At 36.1% G+C, this 21,756-nt stretch overlaps 1 protein-coding gene and 3 long non-coding RNA genes across 6 annotated transcripts; 2 read left to right on the top strand and 2 right to left on the bottom strand.

Moving 5' to 3' along the window:
* Positions 1–613: 613 nt before the first annotated feature.
* On the bottom strand, positions 614–3,483 carry LOC141634046 (uncharacterized). Of its 2 annotated transcripts, none has more exons than XR_012538785.1 (2): positions 3,317–3,483; positions 614–1,122 (listed from the first exon to the last, which is right to left on the bottom strand). It is a non-coding gene; the product is annotated as an uncharacterized LOC141634046 (long non-coding RNA). The 2 variants fall into 2 exon arrangements; XR_012538784.1 differs by lacking the exon at positions 3,317–3,483 and adding an exon at positions 1,709–2,548.
* An 833-nt stretch (positions 3,484–4,316) lies between these two features.
* Positions 4,317–6,410, top strand: LOC141626526 (uncharacterized). Its single transcript, XR_012536104.1, has 3 exons — positions 4,317–4,511; positions 5,988–6,086; positions 6,164–6,410. It is a non-coding gene; the product is annotated as an uncharacterized LOC141626526 (long non-coding RNA).
* Positions 6,411–13,602: 7,192 nt separating this feature from the next.
* On the top strand, positions 13,603–15,697 carry LOC141634445 (uncharacterized). Its single transcript, XM_074446623.1, has 4 exons — positions 13,603–13,838; positions 14,286–14,547; positions 14,807–14,900; positions 14,995–15,697. Exons 1-4 carry the CDS (start codon positions 13,772–13,774, stop codon positions 15,013–15,015), a joined length of 444 nt encoding a protein of 147 aa, XP_074302724.1. The 5' UTR covers positions 13,603–13,771; the 3' UTR covers positions 15,016–15,697.
* Positions 15,698–18,235: 2,538 nt separating this feature from the next.
* On the bottom strand, positions 18,236–21,457 carry LOC141634039 (uncharacterized). Of its 2 annotated transcripts, XR_012538780.1 has the most exons (4): positions 21,211–21,457; positions 20,291–20,370; positions 19,771–19,843; positions 18,236–18,495 (listed from the first exon to the last, which is right to left on the bottom strand). It is a non-coding gene; the product is annotated as an uncharacterized LOC141634039 (long non-coding RNA). The 2 variants fall into 2 exon arrangements; XR_012538779.1 differs by lacking the exon at positions 20,291–20,370.
* Between the last annotated feature and the right edge of the window lie 299 nt (positions 21,458–21,756).

Below are 21,756 nucleotides of genomic sequence, written 5' to 3'. Positions count from 1 at the left end.
CCATTGCTATTTTAAATTGTCCGATTGTTACTCTTGTAATAACACGATAGTAACAATACAATAACATTAACACCACAATAATACTATAGTAACATTACACTAACACTAGAATAATACCACAATAACACTACAATAATACTACATTAACATTAGAGTAACATTATAATAACACTACAATAATAGTAGAATAACACTATAATAACTCTTGTGTTATTCCGATAGTATTCTGGTGTTACTCCGTTGTTATTCTTGTGTTACCTTGTTGTTACTCCAGTGTTATTCTTGTGGTTACCGGGTTGTTACTGCAGTGTTATCCTTGATACTCATTGTTATTACTCTATTATTGTTATCTTAGGTTACTCATTGTTATTCATATGTTATTATATATTACTCCGCGTTATTGTGTTGTTATTCCGGTGTTATTTTAGTGTTATTATACTCTGATGTTATTTTAGTGTTACACTGTATTATTATTCCAGTATTAGACTTTATAGCTCATTGTTATTACTATAGGTTAGAGTAACACTTCTGTACGTGAAGCTCGTATATAAATGCAACACAAATTTCGCATTTACATTTTAACTTACTCCAAAACTTAACACGAGAGCAAAAAAGACAAGTTTATTGATATACAAACTTCACATAAAGGGAGTGAATATCAGATCTTCTAGTCTCGTGGTACATGATGGAGGACAAACTTAGCTACCGCCTCCTTCGACTCACTATACTAACATGTCGTATCGCTATTTGCAACATAACCCTGCAAACTGCCTAGTATGCACAAATTAAGGAAAAATCAGAAATAAAATCACCCTATCCTCATCATCCTGTCACCTTCATCCACATTAACCACCATATCCTCATCACCTATGTCATCGTCGCACAACAGCAGCACGCTTCTTCGACAAGCTCATCAATCGGACATGGAATCTATACTCTGAGAGCTCAGTTTGCCACAATTGCAGACCATCACACACCCCCTGCCCTGTCTTGTGCACCAATTCCGAAACCGATGACCATTGCCGAGAGTTGCTGCAAACATACAAGTGTAGCAATAGCCTTCTCTGGACTTCTCTGATTACTTTGTATTCGAAGGCCAACTTTTACGGGGTCCATCTTCGCCTACATTTTTGTCATCACATAACATAAGCTTGGATGAAACCGACTTAAGCATCACTAAAACTGAGTTTATAGCAGCATATCCTTTCGACCAACCAATGTTACTTAAACTACTTGACTGCCTCACACTACCCAACAAATGTTACGTACTTAAGACAGACTCAATGCAACATGTTATAAAGATCTCTTCCTGGCTTCTTTTAAACACTGAAAAACCCAAATTAAAGTTATTTCAATCATCATGATGCATAAAATATACGGATAAAGCGTCGTAAAATTCCCGTAAATCACTTGCTTACAATACATAAAAGGCACCTGATCATGAAATAACTTTAAAAATTTACACCTGAGCTCAAGTAATAAAACATGAAAAATGAAGCAAAACAAGAAGTGGAAATGAATGAGGTATCTAATACTGCTGTAAACAAATACTCCGTATAAAAAAGGATAAATTGATAACTTATGCCTTTCATAATACAATTTTTCAAATCTTATACCTAGAATAAATTTTTTTCAAAACTTATACTAAAAATCTCTATTTCTTTTATAATTCATACCAAATTTCTAAAAGTGACCATTTTACCCTTACCGATTAACTTAACAACACCCATTAGTTAGGTGCATTAACCCAGCACCTCCTATCCCCATCACAATAACACCACGTCCACCACAAACCTCCTGTTCCCCATCGGTGCCACCGTTACTGCCCCACCGCAACTGTATCCCATGCTCCATCACCACCAGCTTGCCGCCTCCAACTAGTCGCCCCACCACATGACTTACCTCACAACATTCGTTGCCGAACCAACCACCATGCCACGTCATCGGCACTAACCTTACATGCCATAACCACTCTTTGTCATCTACCCACAATCAATCAACAATGGTGGACACTGCCATTCTTAAATCCGCCTTCACCACAAACAAATTCCCCTAATTTCAATGAAGGCGATTTCACATATCCATTTCTCCACTCTGAAAAACACAAGTTCCACTTCATTCCCTAATTCACCTCCAGCGTAATCAAATTGATCTCGTTCAAAGACGATTATAATTACAATTCGTTTTGTAAAATCTGGTAACCATTCCAATTCGTTTTATCAAATTCCCAGGTTATTTTTTCGTTTTAAAATTGTTTTTGTTGGTTTTATAAGGTTTGGTGAAGGGTGAGGTGGTCGATGGTGGTTGTGGTTGATGGTGGCGGTGATTATGAGTGGTGGATTATTGGTAATGGTAGACGGGCTTGGTTTTAGTGGTGGTGGCGATGTGACAAGAGGGGTGAAAAGAGGGGTGTTTGATGTTGCTTTTCCTTTACCAGGGGAATTCCCTTCGAACAGAACCCAGAACCTAAGCCCGTCTTTCCCGACCCTTCTTTCGCATCGGACCTAGTAACTAACAAGAGCATTTGGAATTGGAATAGAATTACATTAGAATGTTAGCTATTCTGGTGGGAAGGGGGAATAATTGGATTAGGGATGTTGAAATAAAAAGGGTAAAATGGTAATTCATGTACATGATTGAGTAAATCATGTACATGAAAGAGCAATACCCTAAAAAAATAGAGATTTTTGGTATAAGTTTTGAAAAAAATTATTCTAGGTATAAGATTTAAAAAATTGTATTATGAAAGGTATAAGTTGTCAATTTATCCTATAAAAAATGTTGTAAACAAGTTTAAAACAATTTTATACACCCTAAAAATTGGGGATTATGAATAATTGCACAAAAACGAAAACAAACATCAACTGAAGCATGAATAAATCAACAAATAACACAAAATCTCAACAATTGAAGCTAAGCCGGTAACAAGAAGGTAAAAATGATTAAAAAAATCAAAATCTAAAAAACGAGAAACTAAAAATACCGAACACAAAGGAATTGAAAACTTACAAATACAGAAAGGTTAACGATGCAGGTGTAAAAATTTGGAGAAATCACGACGAATATGCAGGACAAACGGTCGTCGACGATCGATCGCGAGCTCATCTTCATCATAATCATATCATCGTGTATATCAAGTTCAATCTAATTTAGGTTTTTCTTTCAATTCGAAATTGAATTTCAGTTTTTAAAGTGCCTAAATTTTACACAATCAATTAATTGATTTAAATGAGATAAAAAAATAAAGGTATTTCATATTGAAAATGCATAATAACGCAAATCGAAAATAAGTAGAAAAAATAAAAAGGATACTTACAGAGAGATGGAAGAATACAATATACAAGCTGAAAAATGGAAGAAATTGCGATAAAATTGAAGAAATCTGAAGACGATTTCGATTCCCGACGAAGAAGACAAGATTAGAGAGGAAAGGGAAAGAGAATCAAAATGGTCGATTCCTTTTATTGTTATTTGTTTGACACAAACAAAAGGTAATCCATACCCTCCCTTACCTCCAAAATCATTCTCATCCATACCCACTCACCCTCCCGGTAATCCCATAACCCCCTTTCCCAGTTTCCCTCCTACTCCCTATTACCACTACTACATCCGTACACCCACCGTCAAACACTACCACCAACACCCACCACACCCTCCCACTCCGACACAATCACCACCAGCGATGCCGGCGGTCCCTTATTCCGGCCCACTCATCGCCTCTCCATGCCACCCTTGCTTTCCATTCGCACCCCACATCCTCAACCACTAAACACCACACCAACACCTTCAATAACTCTCCTACCCCACCGAAACTCCCTCCCTTGCCGGTAATCTCTCTTCCCCAACACCAAATCTTGTGTTTATTAGGGTGAGGAAACGACGGTTTCGTGGATGGTGGCTTATTTTTAATTGTTTGTGGGGCTTTGGGTTTTGGTGTCCGACAAGGGAGAGGGGAATGGCGAGGTGGTTGTCGGTGAGTAAACGGTGTGTCGTCGGCGACGCTACTGTTGGTGGTATCGGTGTGGGTAGTGGTGAAAGGTGGTGCGTGATGGCGGTGGAGTTAGTTTTAATGGTGACGATTCCCTTTCTCTTTAATATCCAACCAAATAATAAAGGATATAAGGGGTGATCCTATACCTTTCCCCTTCTTACCCTTTCTTGATTTCATTCCCTTATCCTTTCTCGTACCAACCGCCAGAATTGCAAGAATGAAGAAAATTGGGAATTGGTGAAAGACGTGTTTTAATTTGAACCGTTGATTGTATTATTTTCAATGGTCCAGATTTGTGAGCACAAATTATCCCATATCTACCACCACCACCAGTCCCACCGATCGCCGCAGCCTTGACGACCGCCGGAGCGTCTCACTCCTACGCCGGCGACGCAAACCACGCCAATGAGCCACCCTCTTCTCCATCGCTTCCTTCGCCGGCGACCTCGTATGAATTTACCGACAACGGTGATGAAGAACACTTTTTAACTCTAAATTTCCCGACTACATCGCATGCATTGTAAGTTTTACGAAATTCTACTTCCTGTTTTGTAGATCTAACACTTAGAAGAAAATTTGAAAAATGGTGACACTGTGATTTAGTTGTTTCTGGTGGGTCTGTGTCGTAGTCGCGGGATATTTATATGAAGAAATCAGTGGTTTGGGGTTTTCCGGTGGGTCTGATAGGTGTTGCTGGTCTTGTGAGTGTTTGTCGTGATACAATTGGTAACATTGGGGTGATGGTTTCGTGATAATTCTGAGTGTCCATGACGGTGGTCGACTCGTTACACGGTGCCTTGAGGGTGGTTAGGGATGTATGTGCACATGTGATTTCTTTTTTGTAGTCTTTTCTTCACCATCCAGTGAACAAGCAAAGACAACCAAATGCGCACTAAATTAGGAAGGACAATTTATGATAATGTAGTTATGTAGTTTGCCAATGTTGTGGAGTGTGGAGCATATGAGCTGAGGCTTTATCAAAGCTAATCAGGGGGTAACAATTTTATAGGCGCGGTAGCTGAAATGAGATAAGGGTAGGTCATCATTTGTTTGTCAAGCTCATATTCAATGACCAAGACATCCAAGTTTCCAAGCAAGCTAATTTCTCAAGTTCAGGAAATCTGAACTATTCTTGAAATCTAATCAGAATTGGGCCAACTTCAAATGCTCATATCTGGAGTTGTAGATGGTTAAAATTTGTGTTCTTTATATGTATAAAATCTTGAGAATGTCATATTTCTCATGGACTTGGAATGGTCGAGTTTCACCAAGTAAATTTTGCCCAACAAGCCTTCAAAGACTGATACGATTTCATGTCTCAGTCTCAACAAACAAGACCTGTCAGCACTAAACTGTTCATAGCTCCCAATCCAGACACCACCTTGGGTTAATTCTTTTTAGAGGTGATAGATAACTCATTTACCTTTAATTTGGCTATCCATGGACTCCCTATTTCAATCCGAGCAGAAAGTTATGAAGCCTAAAAATTGCGCCTGAATATTGAACTGTTACAGCAGAGGTGATCTGTGACCTGCTATCACTCAATGCGCAATATCTCGAGTCATAGATCATATTTTCAAGTGATTATAGGTTTGGGAGTTAGATTACATCTGGAGCTTCAAAATGATATAGATTGGGCATGCTAACTCTAAGGAATCAGCGAGTTATCGACTCTGCAAGAAGGGTGGTGTTCTGGATCTCGACCTTCATGGGGCGCCTTGATCTCGACCTTTGTGGCTTGATTAAGAAGACGAGTTAAGCTTACCTTTGTGGATGCTTATGTTTGTTACTATCTTTATAAAGTCCATGTTCCTGAAAAAGTGATTCATGTGGGTCTATCTGTATCCATATCCGACACCAAAACCAGCCATACCAAATAGGTTCTGCTGATGGTATTAGTGTATTACTTAACTTCTTCACAGGACCAGGGAAGACCATTCTTTTATCTTGACAAAATATATACTTCCGCTTATGCTGACCATCTTTCTCTGATCAGGTTGAGGTTCTTTGGAGCAAAGGGGAGAAGCCACTTCCCCCACTTCATCCGCTCTTAATAAAGGGTATAAATCTGTACAAGCTGGAGACAAGGAGACAGGTCAGTGTTAATTAACAGGCTCTGCTTTGATGCTGATATATTTTCGTCACGATTACTCAAGTGATGTTCTATTGTAGAGGTGGGAAGATGAAGCTGAAAGGCAGAGAGTTCAGAGTGAAAAACATAGCAGGGGTACAGTTGCTAGATCAAATAGGGAAGCCCGAATTCAAGAGAAGATGGTAAAGAAGTCGCTTAAAGGCGTGAGGTAATTGACTCAACACCATCTACAGTCTGTATTTTACATTTGTACTCCCCCATTTCTTTTTACAAGTCGTTTTAGGGTGTTACACAAGAATAAAGAGAAACCACTTGAAATGTTAAAATATTATATTAAGTACAATAATGAAAATTTCACCGAGAATTGCATCAAATGATTGCTACTTCATAATAAAAAGAAAAGTGTTTGCTTTAGTGAACCATTTTACATTATCTCATAACCAAGAAATAGTAAAACCGTGGCCTCTTTTGAAAATGAAACTAAATATACGTGATACATAACCAAAATGGATATTAATAATATCATAAGAGAAGAAGTTGGCTCGAGAGCAGATTGTTATTCAACTAGAGAACGTAAGGGGTGCTGCTGCCATATCCTTATCGTAAGTATAAGGTCGTAAGTCTGAGGTGGCCGGTTATGCCACTAGTGATATCGTTGATACATGTTCAAGTGGCTGTTTGGCTGATGCCATGGACGTGGCTGGTTGTGGGATAGTTCAGGGATGGTGGTGGTAGTGCTGGCAGTAGGCGTGGTGGTGGTGGCAGTTTGGTGGACGTAGTTGATCTTTAAATCGTGCATACACGAAATACCAGCCCAGATACACATGGTATTACTACTGGATACACAAATCGATTTGTGTATCTAGTAGTAATACCTTGTGATCCGATAGTAATTCCATGTGTATCTATTGTATCTGGTACTTTTTAAGACGATTTCCATAGTTTATTTTCCAACTTGATATAACGAGTGTTTGTATTTTGCAGGAGTTGCTTTGCGGTTGGGTTCTTGATAAAAAAAGAACCTGCTGCCTAAATTCAAGTTATTGTCGGAGGTGAGACGGAGTTATTATGGAGCTGAAAGAATCACTATCAACACTTCAAGTCTCAACCTTAGCTACTCGGGGCTGACTCGAGGCTGATCCTACCTAAGCACTGTTGGCAGCTGCAACAAGTTGATTTTTTTTATCATATATCATATCTTCTGTTGCCAATTGGAAAATGTTTCGCATGATGTTCTCTGATAATGCAAAGAAAATTTTATGAAACTTTATCCTGGCCTCTTATGGTGGGACTGATAACTGATCTATGTTCAAAAAAATTAAGATAAGTTCATAAACTTTTTCCGAAAGATCTCGAAAAAAATTTCCTCGAAACTTATCTCTTGTTTCTCTTTAAAAATTCTATTAACAATCTCTCAAAAGTTGAATTTATTTGAATTTAGTGACATGCGTCTTCTTTGCCTTTACTCACCGTTATATATAATAACTTAAATGAGTTTATCTAGCAAATAAAAGGTATGTATCTAATAACTTAAAAGAGTGTATCTAACAAATAAAAAGTATGTACCTAGTAACTCAAGGTAGTGTATCAATCCTAAAATGATACATATCTCATCTAATTTAAGTTGATGTTTGATACTGTATAGTTATTATGTCCTGATGTTATTTTTACAAATTCAAAGACATTAGTGATATTATGAACTCAAATTCGATGTCATTGATTTTGAGTTTAAGATATAGATTGATGGCACATGTGTGCTCTAGTTAAATAAACCATTACAATGCATAAGTGTAAGATGAACATCTTATTCAAGCTATGTACACTATTTGAAGCTAAGTATATCACTATATGTATCTAGCATGTTAAAGATATGTATCTAGTAGTTTAAAAGGGTGTATCTAACTACCTAAATATATGTATCTAGTAGCTTAAAAGGATGTATCTAGCTAGCTAAATATATGTTTCTAGTAGATTAAAGGAGTGTATCTAGTTAACTAAAGATATGTATCTAGTACCTTAAAAAGGTGTATCTAGCTAATTAAAGATATGTATCTAGTTACTTAAAAGAGTGTATCTAGCTAGCTAAAGATATGTATCTAGTAGTTTAAAGGAGTGTATCTAGCTATCTAAAGATATATATCTAGTAGCTTAAAGGAGTGTATCTAGCTAACTAAAGATATGTATCTAGTAACTTAAAGAAATGTATCTAACTAGCTAAAGATATTTATCTAACTTAAAGGAGTGTGTGTATCTAGCCACCTAATCTAATCCTTAAATAGAAGTATGTATCTAACAACTTAAAGAAGTGTATCTATCTAACAAAAGGAGTGTATCTAGCTAACTAAAGATATATTTCTGTAGCCGCTTCATGTTACAATGACCAAAAGAAAGACTTATTGTTGAGACATTTATCGACTAGAGATGAGAATTTCTTTAATTTGTTCCGAATTTTCAAGAAGGTAGTCCTCGTGATCCATGTACATACTACATACTAGATACTTCATTTCATATTTAATACGAGTATATTAGTCCGATGTGTACTATTTGAGTATGCATTATCTTATAATCTTCAATTCGATCTAGGCAACTCTTAACGTAGGAGGGAATATTGTGAATGCACAAGCCATATAACGTTGTATCTTGAGGAAACCGACCCAATCAACCACAAAACACGTAATTTCTTCTGCATACTTCCTTGAAACATTGAAGTCTGCCATTGAATTTGTTACATAAAGAATATACAACACCAACACTACGACGTAAAATATGACTTGACCGTGGTATTTTGGTTTCGCTGCAAAGATCGAAATGGATACCAAGGAAGAAATTATTCATGAGTGTATACAGCAAAGGTTAAAAAGTGTATCTAGCTTGTCAAGTATGTGTATCTAACAAGGTAAATGACTATATCTAGCTTGGCTAAGTTGTGTATCTAGCAAATTAAATGAGTGTATCTAGCTTGTTAAAGGAGTGTATCTACAAGGCAAAAAGAGTGTATCTAACTTGTTAAATATGTGTATCTAACAAGGTAAAGGAGTGTATCTAGCAAGGTAAAAGGGTCAATTGAGTCGGGTCTAGATCGGTCCATCTGAGGCACGTTATACATTTCGTTTCGGGTTAATTTCGGATGTGCTTTTGTCGGCACATTTTTGGGTTCTGCTATTAACTGAATATTCGCAATAAAAATGATTGATAACAATGTTTGCACAGCTCGAAAAAATGAATGCTTACAGATAACGGAAAGCAAGTACAATGCACAAAGAATACTATACCATACTGAAAAACAATACACTTTCACTATAAGATAATTGTCATACGTGAATCTAAACGGAGCAATACAAGAATCATGTGCTGTAAACAAACATCTTAAAAAATAAACAAATGTTTTTTCGACTTGATCAACATGTATTGATTCCATCTTTGCAGTCGCTGGTCAAGTTATAGAACATCTCCACCCGCGTCTTTCCCCTGATAAAAACTTTTGTATCTACTTCAACCCTCATGTAACCATCAAAATTAACAGGGTGGCCGCCATTTAAAGCAAAGATGTACTACAAACACCGACCGGAATTGATAAGCTTTGTGGAAGAATCATTCAGAGCTTACCAATCATTGACAGAAAGGTATGATCATATATCAAAAGGAACTCCAGAATGCAAATAGCACCCTTGCTTCAGCATTTCCGACCAATTCCAGTATCAAATAGACGACGATGATGATTTTGAGAAACCGCCAAACCCAAATATCCCAAAAGCTCCCGCAAAGTTCCCAACCAAAGTTGGCTTCGCCGGAATTAAATGTTTTATATGCGATTCTGTAATGTTATTAATAGCAGTAATTTAGGACCGATGTTAAGTAGCCACTCTTTCCTCGGTGGGCGTGGCCCAGGCCCATGTGCAATCTAACATCATACTCACGGATCTCCTTCCAGTAGTTCAGGAGCTACGTTTTCTGCAATTTATTTCAATTTAACGATAGGAACAATGACTCAAATAACAGATGCACAAGTAGTCATAACAGTAAAATTCAGAATCCTATTTTACAGGTCAAATGTGTGCTTGACTCATGAAAAGATGGATCAACAGAATGTAACAACGAAACCATCAACTGAGTGTAGCTCATTCATAAGTTTCACACTGCAATCCATTATCAATAATGAGAAACAGGTTTAATGTAACTTAAATTGAATTCAGATTAATGTATCAAAAAGGAACAGTAGCAAATAATGATTCATTTAAATCCAATACTTCCATCAGAAGTCATTGTTGAAGTATACAACAAAAATGTGCATTAGATTTCGTGCTTCTCATTATTGCAAACTCTCAAAAATAATTATAAAACTAGTTCTCATAAGTACTAACATCAGGTTGTAATTTAATTTGCAGATAATTGTACAAGCCACCCGGAACAACAACATTTAGAGGAGAACATTAATTACAAGCGACCATCATCATCAAAATCATCATCGAAGAATTTCAGCTCACTATTGTTTTTAATTTGTTGTTCTCATTTCAGATTTTAATGATAGATCCGCAAAATTCAAGGTAAAATACCTAAAAATTAACCACACCAAAGATGTTGTCAGATTATTAAGAATCGATCACAGGCCAAAGTTGGCTTCACCGAAAAACCTGCGATTTGATCGTCGGTGAATGAGAGGACAAATTGAGAAATAAAGGCAGATTGGGTAAACAAGAGTAGTTCCGAAGAAACGCCGGCAGAACAATCAACGCTGAGGCCGCCGGCGAAGGGTGGTGGTGGTTGGTAGGTGAGGATGATACAAAGTATTAATGTGGCGAATAATTTAATGATAGGGATAATGTGAAAGGGGAGTGCGGGAATGGTTTGTATGTGCGTGTGTTTGGGTGAAGGTTTTAAGTCGGTTAAAGTTCGCACTTAACTTTAGGTTCGTCTGAGATCCTATTTATATATATATATATATATATATATATATATATATATATATATATATATATATATATATATATATATATATATAGGGGGGATCCCGTACGAACTAGAGTTCCATACGAACTAGACGAACTACCCTAAATTAATAAAAGAGACGACTATCACCCTTGACATTAAAAGCTTTCTAATTTACCCAAACCAACCCTGCTGACATTATTGTCTCCCATTTTGTTTCATCCCCTTCCACCACCCACTACCCTCCCTCCACCTCCCCAAACCACCACCCTCCGACGGCGATCGACCTAGGGACTTCGGCGCCGATCACGCAGACGCTAATTTGACGCCGACGGTCTTGCTTTTCATCTTCATCATTCACGCAATCTCCCCTCTCCGATGAGTTAGTTATTTTTAACTCCTAAAAACTTGTGATTTTTATTGTAGATCTACTAAAAAAGAGGTGAAAATTCGAAAAAAAACGTTGTAAAAAGGACTAGTCGGAACATTTTGACTCATGAAATGTCTTCCTCTGCTAAATTTGAGTCCAATGATGTGTTGTTTGTGGGTGGTTAATTATTGGGTCGTCGACAATTGACACCGGCAACGATGATATTAGGTTTATACTTTCTTTGTTCTGGGTTATGTTAATGGTCCTCTAATTTGGGTAAACCCACATTTTGGTGACACTATTAATCTAACCCCATCTGTTTCTTGCTTCAATCTTCATACCCATGTAAGTTTAGTGTTTCCATGTCATCTTGTACTTTTAGAAGATTAACTACTTTGTTTTTTTTTTTAATTATGGAATGTGAAGAAATGATTTTGAGTTCATGTAATAGCTAAATTAAAAAACATTAATTGGGTTGTTGCTGAATTTTTGTTTAAGGATGAAAATAATGTAAGGGTCGGAAATTCTCATCTTGGGTCGTTCGGAAATAATTTGAACTTGTTTCCGTTGCTAATACAGGGTAAGGCTGCATATATCGGACCTCCCTTACCTCGCCATTTGCGGGAGTCCTTGGGGCACTGAAGTAATGTTATTGCTGGTGAAATCATGTTGGTTTTGAGCATGTGAGTTTTTCCAATTGATAGATATGGAGATTTGAATGCAGTACAGTTCTTTGAACAGTTTACAAATGTGAAACAGTGGCAGTTTTGTTACTGAATTTAATTATTGGGTTAATGTTTTATGTCAACTATAGGTGAATATGGGTCTTGGTCTTCTATGCTCTAGTTTAGATGTACTATGCATTTATATGTTATCTGGTTGTGCAATTTTGATGATTGTTAGCAACATTGCCATTTCATAATCGTCAACTAGTGTGATGGTTTTAGATAATTGAACGTGTTTTATGTCAAGGGTAGCTTTTAAACAACAGTGTTATAACATATATCTTTTCGGTTTGATATTTGTTGGGCATTTAGTGTGTATCTAGTAACATAAAAAAATGTATCTAGCTAGCTAATGGTATGTATCTAATAAGTTATTGTATTGTCATGAATGAAGGGCTTTAGTTTCGGAAAAAAAATGAGAAGTTTGAATCCGAGAGCTCCATGTTAGTTTACTTTTGTTAAGGTGTATTTCGATCTGTTTTCTGAGTTTTTGACTGGAAAATATTCTTTGCATTGCAGTTTTAGCTAGCGGTAATGCTCATATAGTCAGATACTCGGGCATGATGGTGATCATCAAGAATACGGCTTCACAAATAATAACTAACGGTTTACAATGGCCTGCTGAGGGCTGACTACTAAGAAGCAATAGCTCTTGCAGATGACATCGTTTGTGATCGATTGATCGTACCAAAATTAATTCGGGAACCTTTCATTTTCAAGGTGATTATCTCACACTTCCACTAATTTGACTGTGATTTATCTGGCAGCTAAGTTACATCATGCATTTATGTTCTCTTTCTGTTAACTCTAACCTCAATACGTAAAATAACACTGTTATAACATATATCTTTTCGGTTTGATATTTGCTGGACATTGAGTGTGTATCTAGTAACATCAAAAAATGTATCTAGATAGCTAATGGTATGTATCAAAAAGTTAAATAAGTTTCTCTAGCAATTTGAATGTTATGTATCTAGTAACTTAAAGGAGTGTATCTAGTAACTTAAAAGAGTGTATCTAGCACCTTAAATATATTGCACTCTCCAAGTTCATTTCTTTACTACCCCTTATCTTCCAAAGTTATCTCATTTATTCACGGCTTCTCTTGGTTTATTAATCTTTCATCTATCTTTAGATCACCATTTCTTCAATAGAATCACTTAAAGTCGTAGTCTTTTTTCACCCTTTCTTCTTCATTCTAAAACTCTTGCAAAAACATTTAAACTCTTAAAGTAATACACAGTCAACCAATTGTTTAATCTCAATTTCAATGTTTCTTCATTTGTTGCACAACTAGTTAATTTTTACTCCATGTTAAATTTCGCGATTATTAATTATATTTCCATAATGAGTTTAGGCATTTTTCTGGTTTTTTTTTCGTGCTCTCTTGGTCTTACTATCTTGTTGCGACAAAAATTCATATCTCATCGAGAAATGTATTTTATATTTCTCTGGGATTATAACATGCTGAGAGTTTTATGGTTAGCAAAAAACGTGGAATATCATCCCGGATATACGTGGTATTACTACTAGATACACAAATCAATTTGTGTATCCGACAGTAATACCATGTGTATCCTGCAGTAATACCATATGTACCCGATTGTAATATGTGTATTTACACATTTGGACTTGGAATGTAATTATGTTTGTGACTAACGAGGCCAATGAAGAAAGCTAGGAACTGTGCCGGTAGAAGAATGGCAACAATGATAGGGTCTTTATCATTTTCGGGTTAGTTTCTGGTTAGCTGTTACAGTTCTTGTCATTTAAGTAATTTTCTGGTCGTTTCTGGTCGAAGTCTTGTGCCAGTGATGTTTTTGTTTTAAATTACCTTTTTCTGCATTGGGATCAGGTCAATTTTACCTGGTTTACAAGTTTACACACACCTTACCCTGTCAAAAAGCAGCAATGCTAATTTGATCAGAACAGGGCCATAATTTGGATGCCTGTACTATATTTCCTTGATCTTCCCCCATTCCGCAGCTTAAACTGACCATAATTCCTGTTGTACTGTAGTACCCGTGGTCGATGTTTGTAATTGTACTTGGGATAAAAAATACGTTGTAAACTTGAGATCTTGTCAGGTAATTCAAATAAGTAAACTTGGGATAAATACCTTTATTTATTGCTTTCCTTTGCACTAATGCGGATTTATATTAATTTGATTTTCTACGACAGAAAGGATATCCATATTTTCTCAAGAGATAGCAAGGGAAGAAAAAGCCCAAGTATTTTCAATAAGAATTGATTGTGCGGATTATAACAGTATCAAAGAAGCTTTTGAAGGGGTCCTCTCACTTGGGTCTGTAGATGTTTTGGTTTACAATGCGGCTATCAACCCTTTCCTTTGCATCCATCTAGTTTCACTCAAATTCCCGTCAATTCCTTTGAGAGATCGTTTGCCGTTTCTACTGTTGGAGCTTTCCAATGTGCCCAATAGGTAATCACACCCATATCTTTTAACGTATTTGATCCCTGAGAGCAAGGATCATCAGTTCCGTGCTAACAAGTAACAACTGATAAAGGCCGAATCCCATCAACTACAATGAAAATTGTGTTATTTGACACAAAAGAGAAACTTAATTAATCAGTTTAGAGAGCTACCTCGTAAAATGAGTCATGTTGAACATGGAGACATCCTTTTCCACGTTAAATGTCAAGAAAATGAGCTAATACTTTTTCCAAATGTGAGATATCAGGTTCTTCCGGGCATGGTGGAGAGAGCGAGAGGGACCATACTCTTCACAGGATACTCAACTTCTCTCAGTGGCATGGCCGGCTTCTCTGAACCATGTAGGTTACACACTTACACATCTATTCTTTCTCGACACGTAATAGAGCAATTTATAAGAACTTATTAACGGTGTTTTTATTTGGTTGATGAAAGGTTGTGCAAAATTTGCATTAAGGGGACTATCACAGTGTTTGGCGAGAGAGTTTCAACCACTCGGAGTACATATTGCTCATGTGATAATTGATGGTCTGGTTGGAGTTAACCTGAAAACCTTGTAAGGTAATTTTTTGGTCTTGGAACTACAGTTCATTAACAATAACTTGGTAATTATACTTCAGTTTTCATGGCAATCAATCCCAAGTTTTTAATCATCAGAAAACCTTGTAACCAACCTTCTTAATTTTTACGCAACTAAGCTTATTTAGAAACGGAAAGCTAATTAAACAAACTTACCTAGTGCAAGGCAATTTTACAGAAGTATTTGTGTATCTATACTGTGGCGTTAACGTCTTGCTCTTATTCATTGAACAAAATGTATGCGTGTCCAAAGGTTTGGGTGCACCTTTTGGAACTGTTATTGTCGGGTCAACGTTTTTTTTATCATGGAAGCAATATTATCCCAGCGACTCTTGTTCCACATTCGTTGATAAGTTGGAGATTATGGGCAAAGAAGCATATGACCAATTGGGAACAAAAAATTATAGCATGTTGCAGAGTAAAGGCGAATTAGGAACCAGAAAATTGTAGAGGGGGATTGCTACTAGATATCAATTGTAGAGATGTTACCTTCCAGAGCATTGACCCTCAATATGAGCTTCACTAGTTTTGTGCAGTTCATCAAGGATGGTGGTATGGTGCCTCCTATGTGGAGTTGCAGTTGCTCCAGTTTAGCGAGGTTCCCAATATCTCGAGGGATTATGCCAGAAAACTGTTCGAGTATAAATTAACGATCTTAAGGTTGGTTAAGCCTAGCATTTCCTCCGGAATAGTCCCATCTATGTTGTTTGCAGGAACTGATAATTCGTTCGACGACTTCAAACTGAAAATATCATCAGGAAGTAATCCAGACAAACTATTGAAACCTGCACGAAATACTTCAAGTTTCGAGCATCTCCCAAGACCAGCAGGAATGTGGCCATTAAAAGCCGTATTTGATAAATCAAGAATCTTAAGCTGAGGACAACTAGTGCAAATAGATGACGGAATCTGACCGTTGAAGTCAGTGTTGTTGGCATTGAAACTCGATAGTTTTGACCCCAAAGAGAACAAGGTTGGGTTAATCTTGCCATTAAATTGATTGTTTGAAATATCTATCCTTTGGATGGTGTCGAGGAATCTTGCATTTGAAATAAAAGTTGGTGAGAGAGGACCATACAAAAAGTTGGAGCTCAAGTGAATGGTCTCAAGGCTAGTCAATGAGGTAAAAAGACCGTCTGGGAGTATCTAACAACTTAAAGAAGTGTATCTAGCAACTTAAAGAAATATATCTAGATAACTAAAGATACGTATATAGCAATTTAAAGGAGTATATATAGGTAACTAAAGGTATGTACCTAGAAACCTAAAGGAGTGTATTTAGTTAGCTAAAGGTATGTATCTAGAAACTTAAATCAGTGTAACAAGCTAGCTAGAGGTGTGTATCTAGCATGCTAATGGTTTGTATCTAGTGACTCAAAGGGGTGTATCTAAGAAATCATCTAATAACAATTCAAATAAATGTAATATGTTGTAGGTTATCCGGCTTAATAAGAACTCATAAAGCACATGTAATACGTGGTACTCATATGCACATTCAAATTTTGTCACCATCACATTCATTTCAATGGCTTCCGATATATAAAAAAACATTCATAGATACGAACCTCATTCCTAAATTCATCTAGATAAAGCTAACCAAAAAAATTTATTTCTAAACTTAATTATGTTTACTTGTTTTTTATAAACCATGGTGGCAAAAACACCCATCATATTATCATGGTCACTCATTAGCTAGACTTTATCATCACATTCCAACGCATATAGCTGGACTTTATCATACAATAAACAAAACAGTAGTACCGCAGTACACATCAATTCGGAACTTGACTACAACGAGAACTCAACATCCAACAAAGCTTCAACTCCGTAGTAGGATTGACCGACTTGAATCATCGTCTTAAACATTTAAATGACTTCAGCAACTACTTAGAATCTGACCTTTGGTACAACAAAATACTACTACATCTAAATCGAATGCATCAATTACCAGCTACGAGAATCGACAAATCTAAGTAGTTCAAACATTGCACAAACTAAGCTGTCACTATAATTCTGTAAAACAGGCGGACAGCCCGTGACCACGATACCAACATTGTCCCCACAACCACCCTAGGTACACACATTAGTAACTTAGATACACATATCAATACTCCCAGATACATAAGTCGATTTGTGTATCTAGAGCATTGCTATGTGTATCTAGGGTCATATATTGTGCATTCACTACCAAACCTGAATTACCACCTCACATTGTCGACACCACCATCACCACCACACCACCACCACGAGTTCCTAAACTAACACCATACCCAAGCTCTATCGCCGTATAGTTAGCATACATTACGACTCCCCACTGCCGCAAAAAATGACGCACCACCACACTACCCACTGCCGTCGAAAATGACGCACCACCGCAATCCCTACTGCTGCCAAAAATACGCACCGCCGCATTCAGAAATAAAAAACTCACCATGTACATTTTTTATTTTGGAATTCTTCGTTGTTGTTTGTAAATCTACACAAAGAGCGAACTCTTCATGTTCGACCTTGGGCAACGATTCTCGATGAGAGATTGAGGATTATTAATGGTGTTCGGCGAGATTTAGGCCAATAATATGCGTCGGCATCGTTATCGTCGGGGAAGTGACCGGAGTAAGATAAGCGACTGAAGATGGAAAAAAGTGAAAGATGGCTGGATCCATTGGGTGACTGTGCGGTGCCGCGAGTGCGCAACGGACCTGGGGTGGTCGCCTGAGTTCGTCGGCAACATCGTGCGCCGGAGTCGGAGTGTTGGCCGGAGTTGTACGATGGTAAGAGTGAGTTTAAGGGGAAGTTAGGATGGGGGTTCTTTGGTTGTACGGGGAGGAAGAGAGATTCATGTGTTGTTTTTCTATTTAATCTCGCCCTTTCATTTGACATAATCTAGTGGTTGTTATTGAGTTCGGACGTTCGTACCATAAAATAGTTCGTACGGGATTACGATTATATATATATATATATATATATATATATATATATATATATATATATATATATATATATATATATATATAATGGGTTGGGAAAGTGTGGATGTGACACGTGTGGATGTGACACGTGTCATGAGGAAAAAAAATTAATTGTATGCATACAACCAGAATTAATACTGATATATCATAGTCAACAATTTTTTTGAAAAAATATGTATACATCGTTTCTACGTTATTTAAGAATCCTCCTCCAATGTACATTGTAAATGTAAATTTGCAAAAAAAAACACATACTGGTACATTGTTTCTAAGATTCTCATTCATATAAATTCATCATCCCGTATCTTCCTTTCATCACACAATTTTTCTCTCAATCTTATAGAAAGATTTCTTTCCGTTAGATATTCCAAATCAGCCGCCACACCTCCTGCAATCTCAAACAAAAAGTAAGATTCATATAAAATCTTCGCAAAGTTTCACAAAGGTAATTTTTTTTTTTACATTTTCCAATTTTTTTTTTATCAGGCATGTACTAGCATCTGAAACTAAAACTTACTCTAATTGAGAGTTTAACTACCAACAAGGATGATTGGAAAATCAAAGCTCGCGTTTCCAGATTGTGGAAGGTTATGAATGCAAACAAGAAGGACGAACTAATAAGCATTGAAATGGTGCTTATTGATCGATGAGAATGTATCTATTTTACATAAAACACTATTATAGATTTTGACTATATAAATGACTCTTATGTTCTTTTGATTTCAGAATTTATACATTCACGCCATCATCAAATCCAACATAGCACATTCTTTTCGCGGGGTACTCAATGAAGGAAGTGTTTACATGATTAAGAACTTTGCCGCAATTGACAACAAGAGCACTTATCGTGTTGTTTCTGATAACAAGCTAATTATCCAATTCTATTCTAACACCGTTGTTAAGGAGGTTACATTTGATTTACATAAGATCCCGGAACATAGATTTGACCTCATAGAATTTGAGAAGCTACCGGAACGCATTGGCAAAATTTATATTCTCATTGGTATGCTATTTATTCTAGATCAACATGTCTCTTATTGAACATGACTTATTTATTATTACTATGCATGAAATAATTATTCTTGCATCATCTTTGTAGATGTTATTGGTGAAATCATTGGAGAGGGTAAAACTGACACCAAAAAAATTAAGGGCCGGGAAATAGAAACACTTGAGATTGAGTCGAAAAACTTAAGGTAATTTTAAAGTAAATCTGATGTCTTCTTTTTTACATTTAACGTTATATCTAATAACAAACAATCACTCTTTGTACAGGAAGCAAACAGTAAAAATTACTCTTTCGGGAAAAGCAGTTGGAGATTATCAAAAGGAAACTTCACTAAAAGGAGTTGGCAATCGTGTTGGAGTCTTCACATCAACCTTGGTGAAAGAATATCAAAGTAATGATTTTGTTTGAATATACTATACTGCCTTTTTATTTAGATGCAAACCATTAAATTTGTTTGATTTAGTGAAACACAAGATGGACAAATTGACACAATCAAACAAGACTTCAATAAGTGATTACTTGGTCTAGGAGATGGTAATACACCAACTATTAGTGCCAAATAACGAGGAGGAGACCACATGGATCAAAATACCAGAAGAACACTTGATTGTGCGTACTTCAAACCCAATAGACCAGATATTTAGAAGTACTTACATTGATTCTAAAGACAAATGCTTTGATGAGGAATATCTTCATGAAAGAGCAATTCTGACTCCATTGAATGAAACTGCAAGCACAATTAATGATTACATTTTCCAGCAAGTAGAGAGAGATGTTACAGTATTCAAGAGTTGTGATGAGGTATGTCCAGCATCAACAGATTTTGTAGATCAACAACTAGCTTACCCAACCGAATTCCTAAACATGTTGACTCTATCTGGACTCCCTAATCATGAGTTAACAGTCATGCTTCTTAGAAATATAAATACGTCTATGTGATTATGCAATGGAACACAACTTATTGTCACTATTGTCACTAATATTGGAAGACACATCATCCAGGCACGGATAATTACAGGAAGCAAAGTTGGAACCTCTGTGATTATTCCAAGAATAATACTTAAAATTTCCTTTTTTGTCCTTAAAAGGATTCATTGAGGTTGTGTTATGTGATGACAAATAATTGACAATCAATAAAAGTCAAGGGCAGTCACTCAAGCATGTTGGTGTATACCTTCCCAAACCTGTTTTCAGCCATGGTCAGCTACATTAGCTGCTTTAAGAGTGACATTGCTCGAAGGGCTCAAATTCCTACTACATGAAAACGAAGAGAACTTTTATGGCTACACAAGGAACATTGTGTACAAGAAAGTGTTCAACAACATACTTAAGGTAAAAATTACATTTTTTTTTCGTTTTATTTTTCAATTAAAATAAAATGTGAGTTTAGACAACGACGGTAATCTTATTATAATGCAATTGCAGGTGATCGTTGAAGGAGTGAAGGACAGCACGACAACATGAGTGCCAATCAACATCAAAGCCACCAAGGAATATATAACTTAATAGCAATTACTTTAAATGTAATTAGTGTATTACTATCATTTTGAGTTGTTTCTATTGAATTTATTGAAAACCAAAAACCTTTACATATTTCTGTAATGAATTTGACTTATCTTTTTCAACCTCGAGATAAATATGGGTTAGTAATTAAAAACGAAAACAATTGATATCACTACATCACTATATTAATCTTAAATCGACATGATAATTTGACACACGTGTAAATTACATTTGCATTCTACTTAGTTAATTAGTCATTGGTTTCAAAGAGGCATGATTACTAAAATTAATATCCCTTCAATTGACTTGAGAAACTTAACTCAATTAAACAGCTTTGAAGTAAAATGTAAACAACTTATAAATACTTAACTACCCCAATTAATCTATTTCAATTTTGTAGATAAAACATTTTTAACAAAACAATTAAACACTACACAACAATGTGATAATGAATCTAACATTATTGTCACCTCGGACACTAATGTCATCTAAACAAATAAATTCAACCCAGAAATAATGAATTGATGACTAAAAGAATATAATAAGCATTACAATTAGGAACAAATAAATTAAAAAGAAAAGGGTACAAACCCAGTTAAGATTGAATATCAGATTGAAGAGCTGCTGCAACCGCGTTTATTTGTTGTTATCAGAAACGAAAAATGAGGAGAAAATATAGAGGGTATTAGCAGAAACAAAGAAGAGAAGAGGTAGTGCTTGGAAAACCGATAAAAATAAGAACATGGTAGAAGATTATGGATGTGGTGGAGCTAAGAACAAGAAACAATTGCGAGTGGACACTGGACAACACTTTTGCTTCACGTGAGAATTCATGGAGTACAACTATTTTGGGTTTACAAATAAGTCATTATAATTACGGTTATCTTTTTAAAACTAAAATAGGTTAAATAATTTACCACTTGCATTCATAAAAGATAAATCAAAAAATATGTATACATTGTTTGATAACCTTTTTATTTTTTAGTTAAATTTATTTGACCTATTTTAGTTTTAAACGGGTATAACCGTAATTATAATGGCGGAAGTGAAAGGTTTTACCAACTGAAACATAATTTGTATCCGAAGAAAATTCCATATAAAGGGAATTTGATAACCTTTTTATTTTTTAGTTAAATT

Source organism: Silene latifolia, chromosome Y, assembly GCF_048544455.1.
Source record: "Silene latifolia isolate original U9 population chromosome Y, ASM4854445v1, whole genome shotgun sequence".
Taxonomy (NCBI): Eukaryota; Viridiplantae; Streptophyta; class Magnoliopsida; order Caryophyllales; family Caryophyllaceae; genus Silene; species Silene latifolia.
The sequence above is the reverse complement of the archived record's forward strand: the minus strand, read 5'-3'. Positions and strand labels throughout refer to the sequence as shown.

Coding starts and splice junctions, on each gene's coding strand:
- LOC141634445 (XM_074446623.1), top strand. CDS start 13,772: ATGAAGAAAGCTAGGAACTGTGCCGGTAGAAGAATGGCAACAATGATA. Junction 13,839..14,285: donor AGGGTCTTTATCATTTTCGG/GTTAGTTTCTGG, acceptor TTTCTACGACAG/AAAGGATATCCATATTTTCT. Junction 14,548..14,806: donor CTTTCCAATGTGCCCAATAG/GTAATCACACCC, acceptor GTGAGATATCAG/GTTCTTCCGGGCATGGTGGA.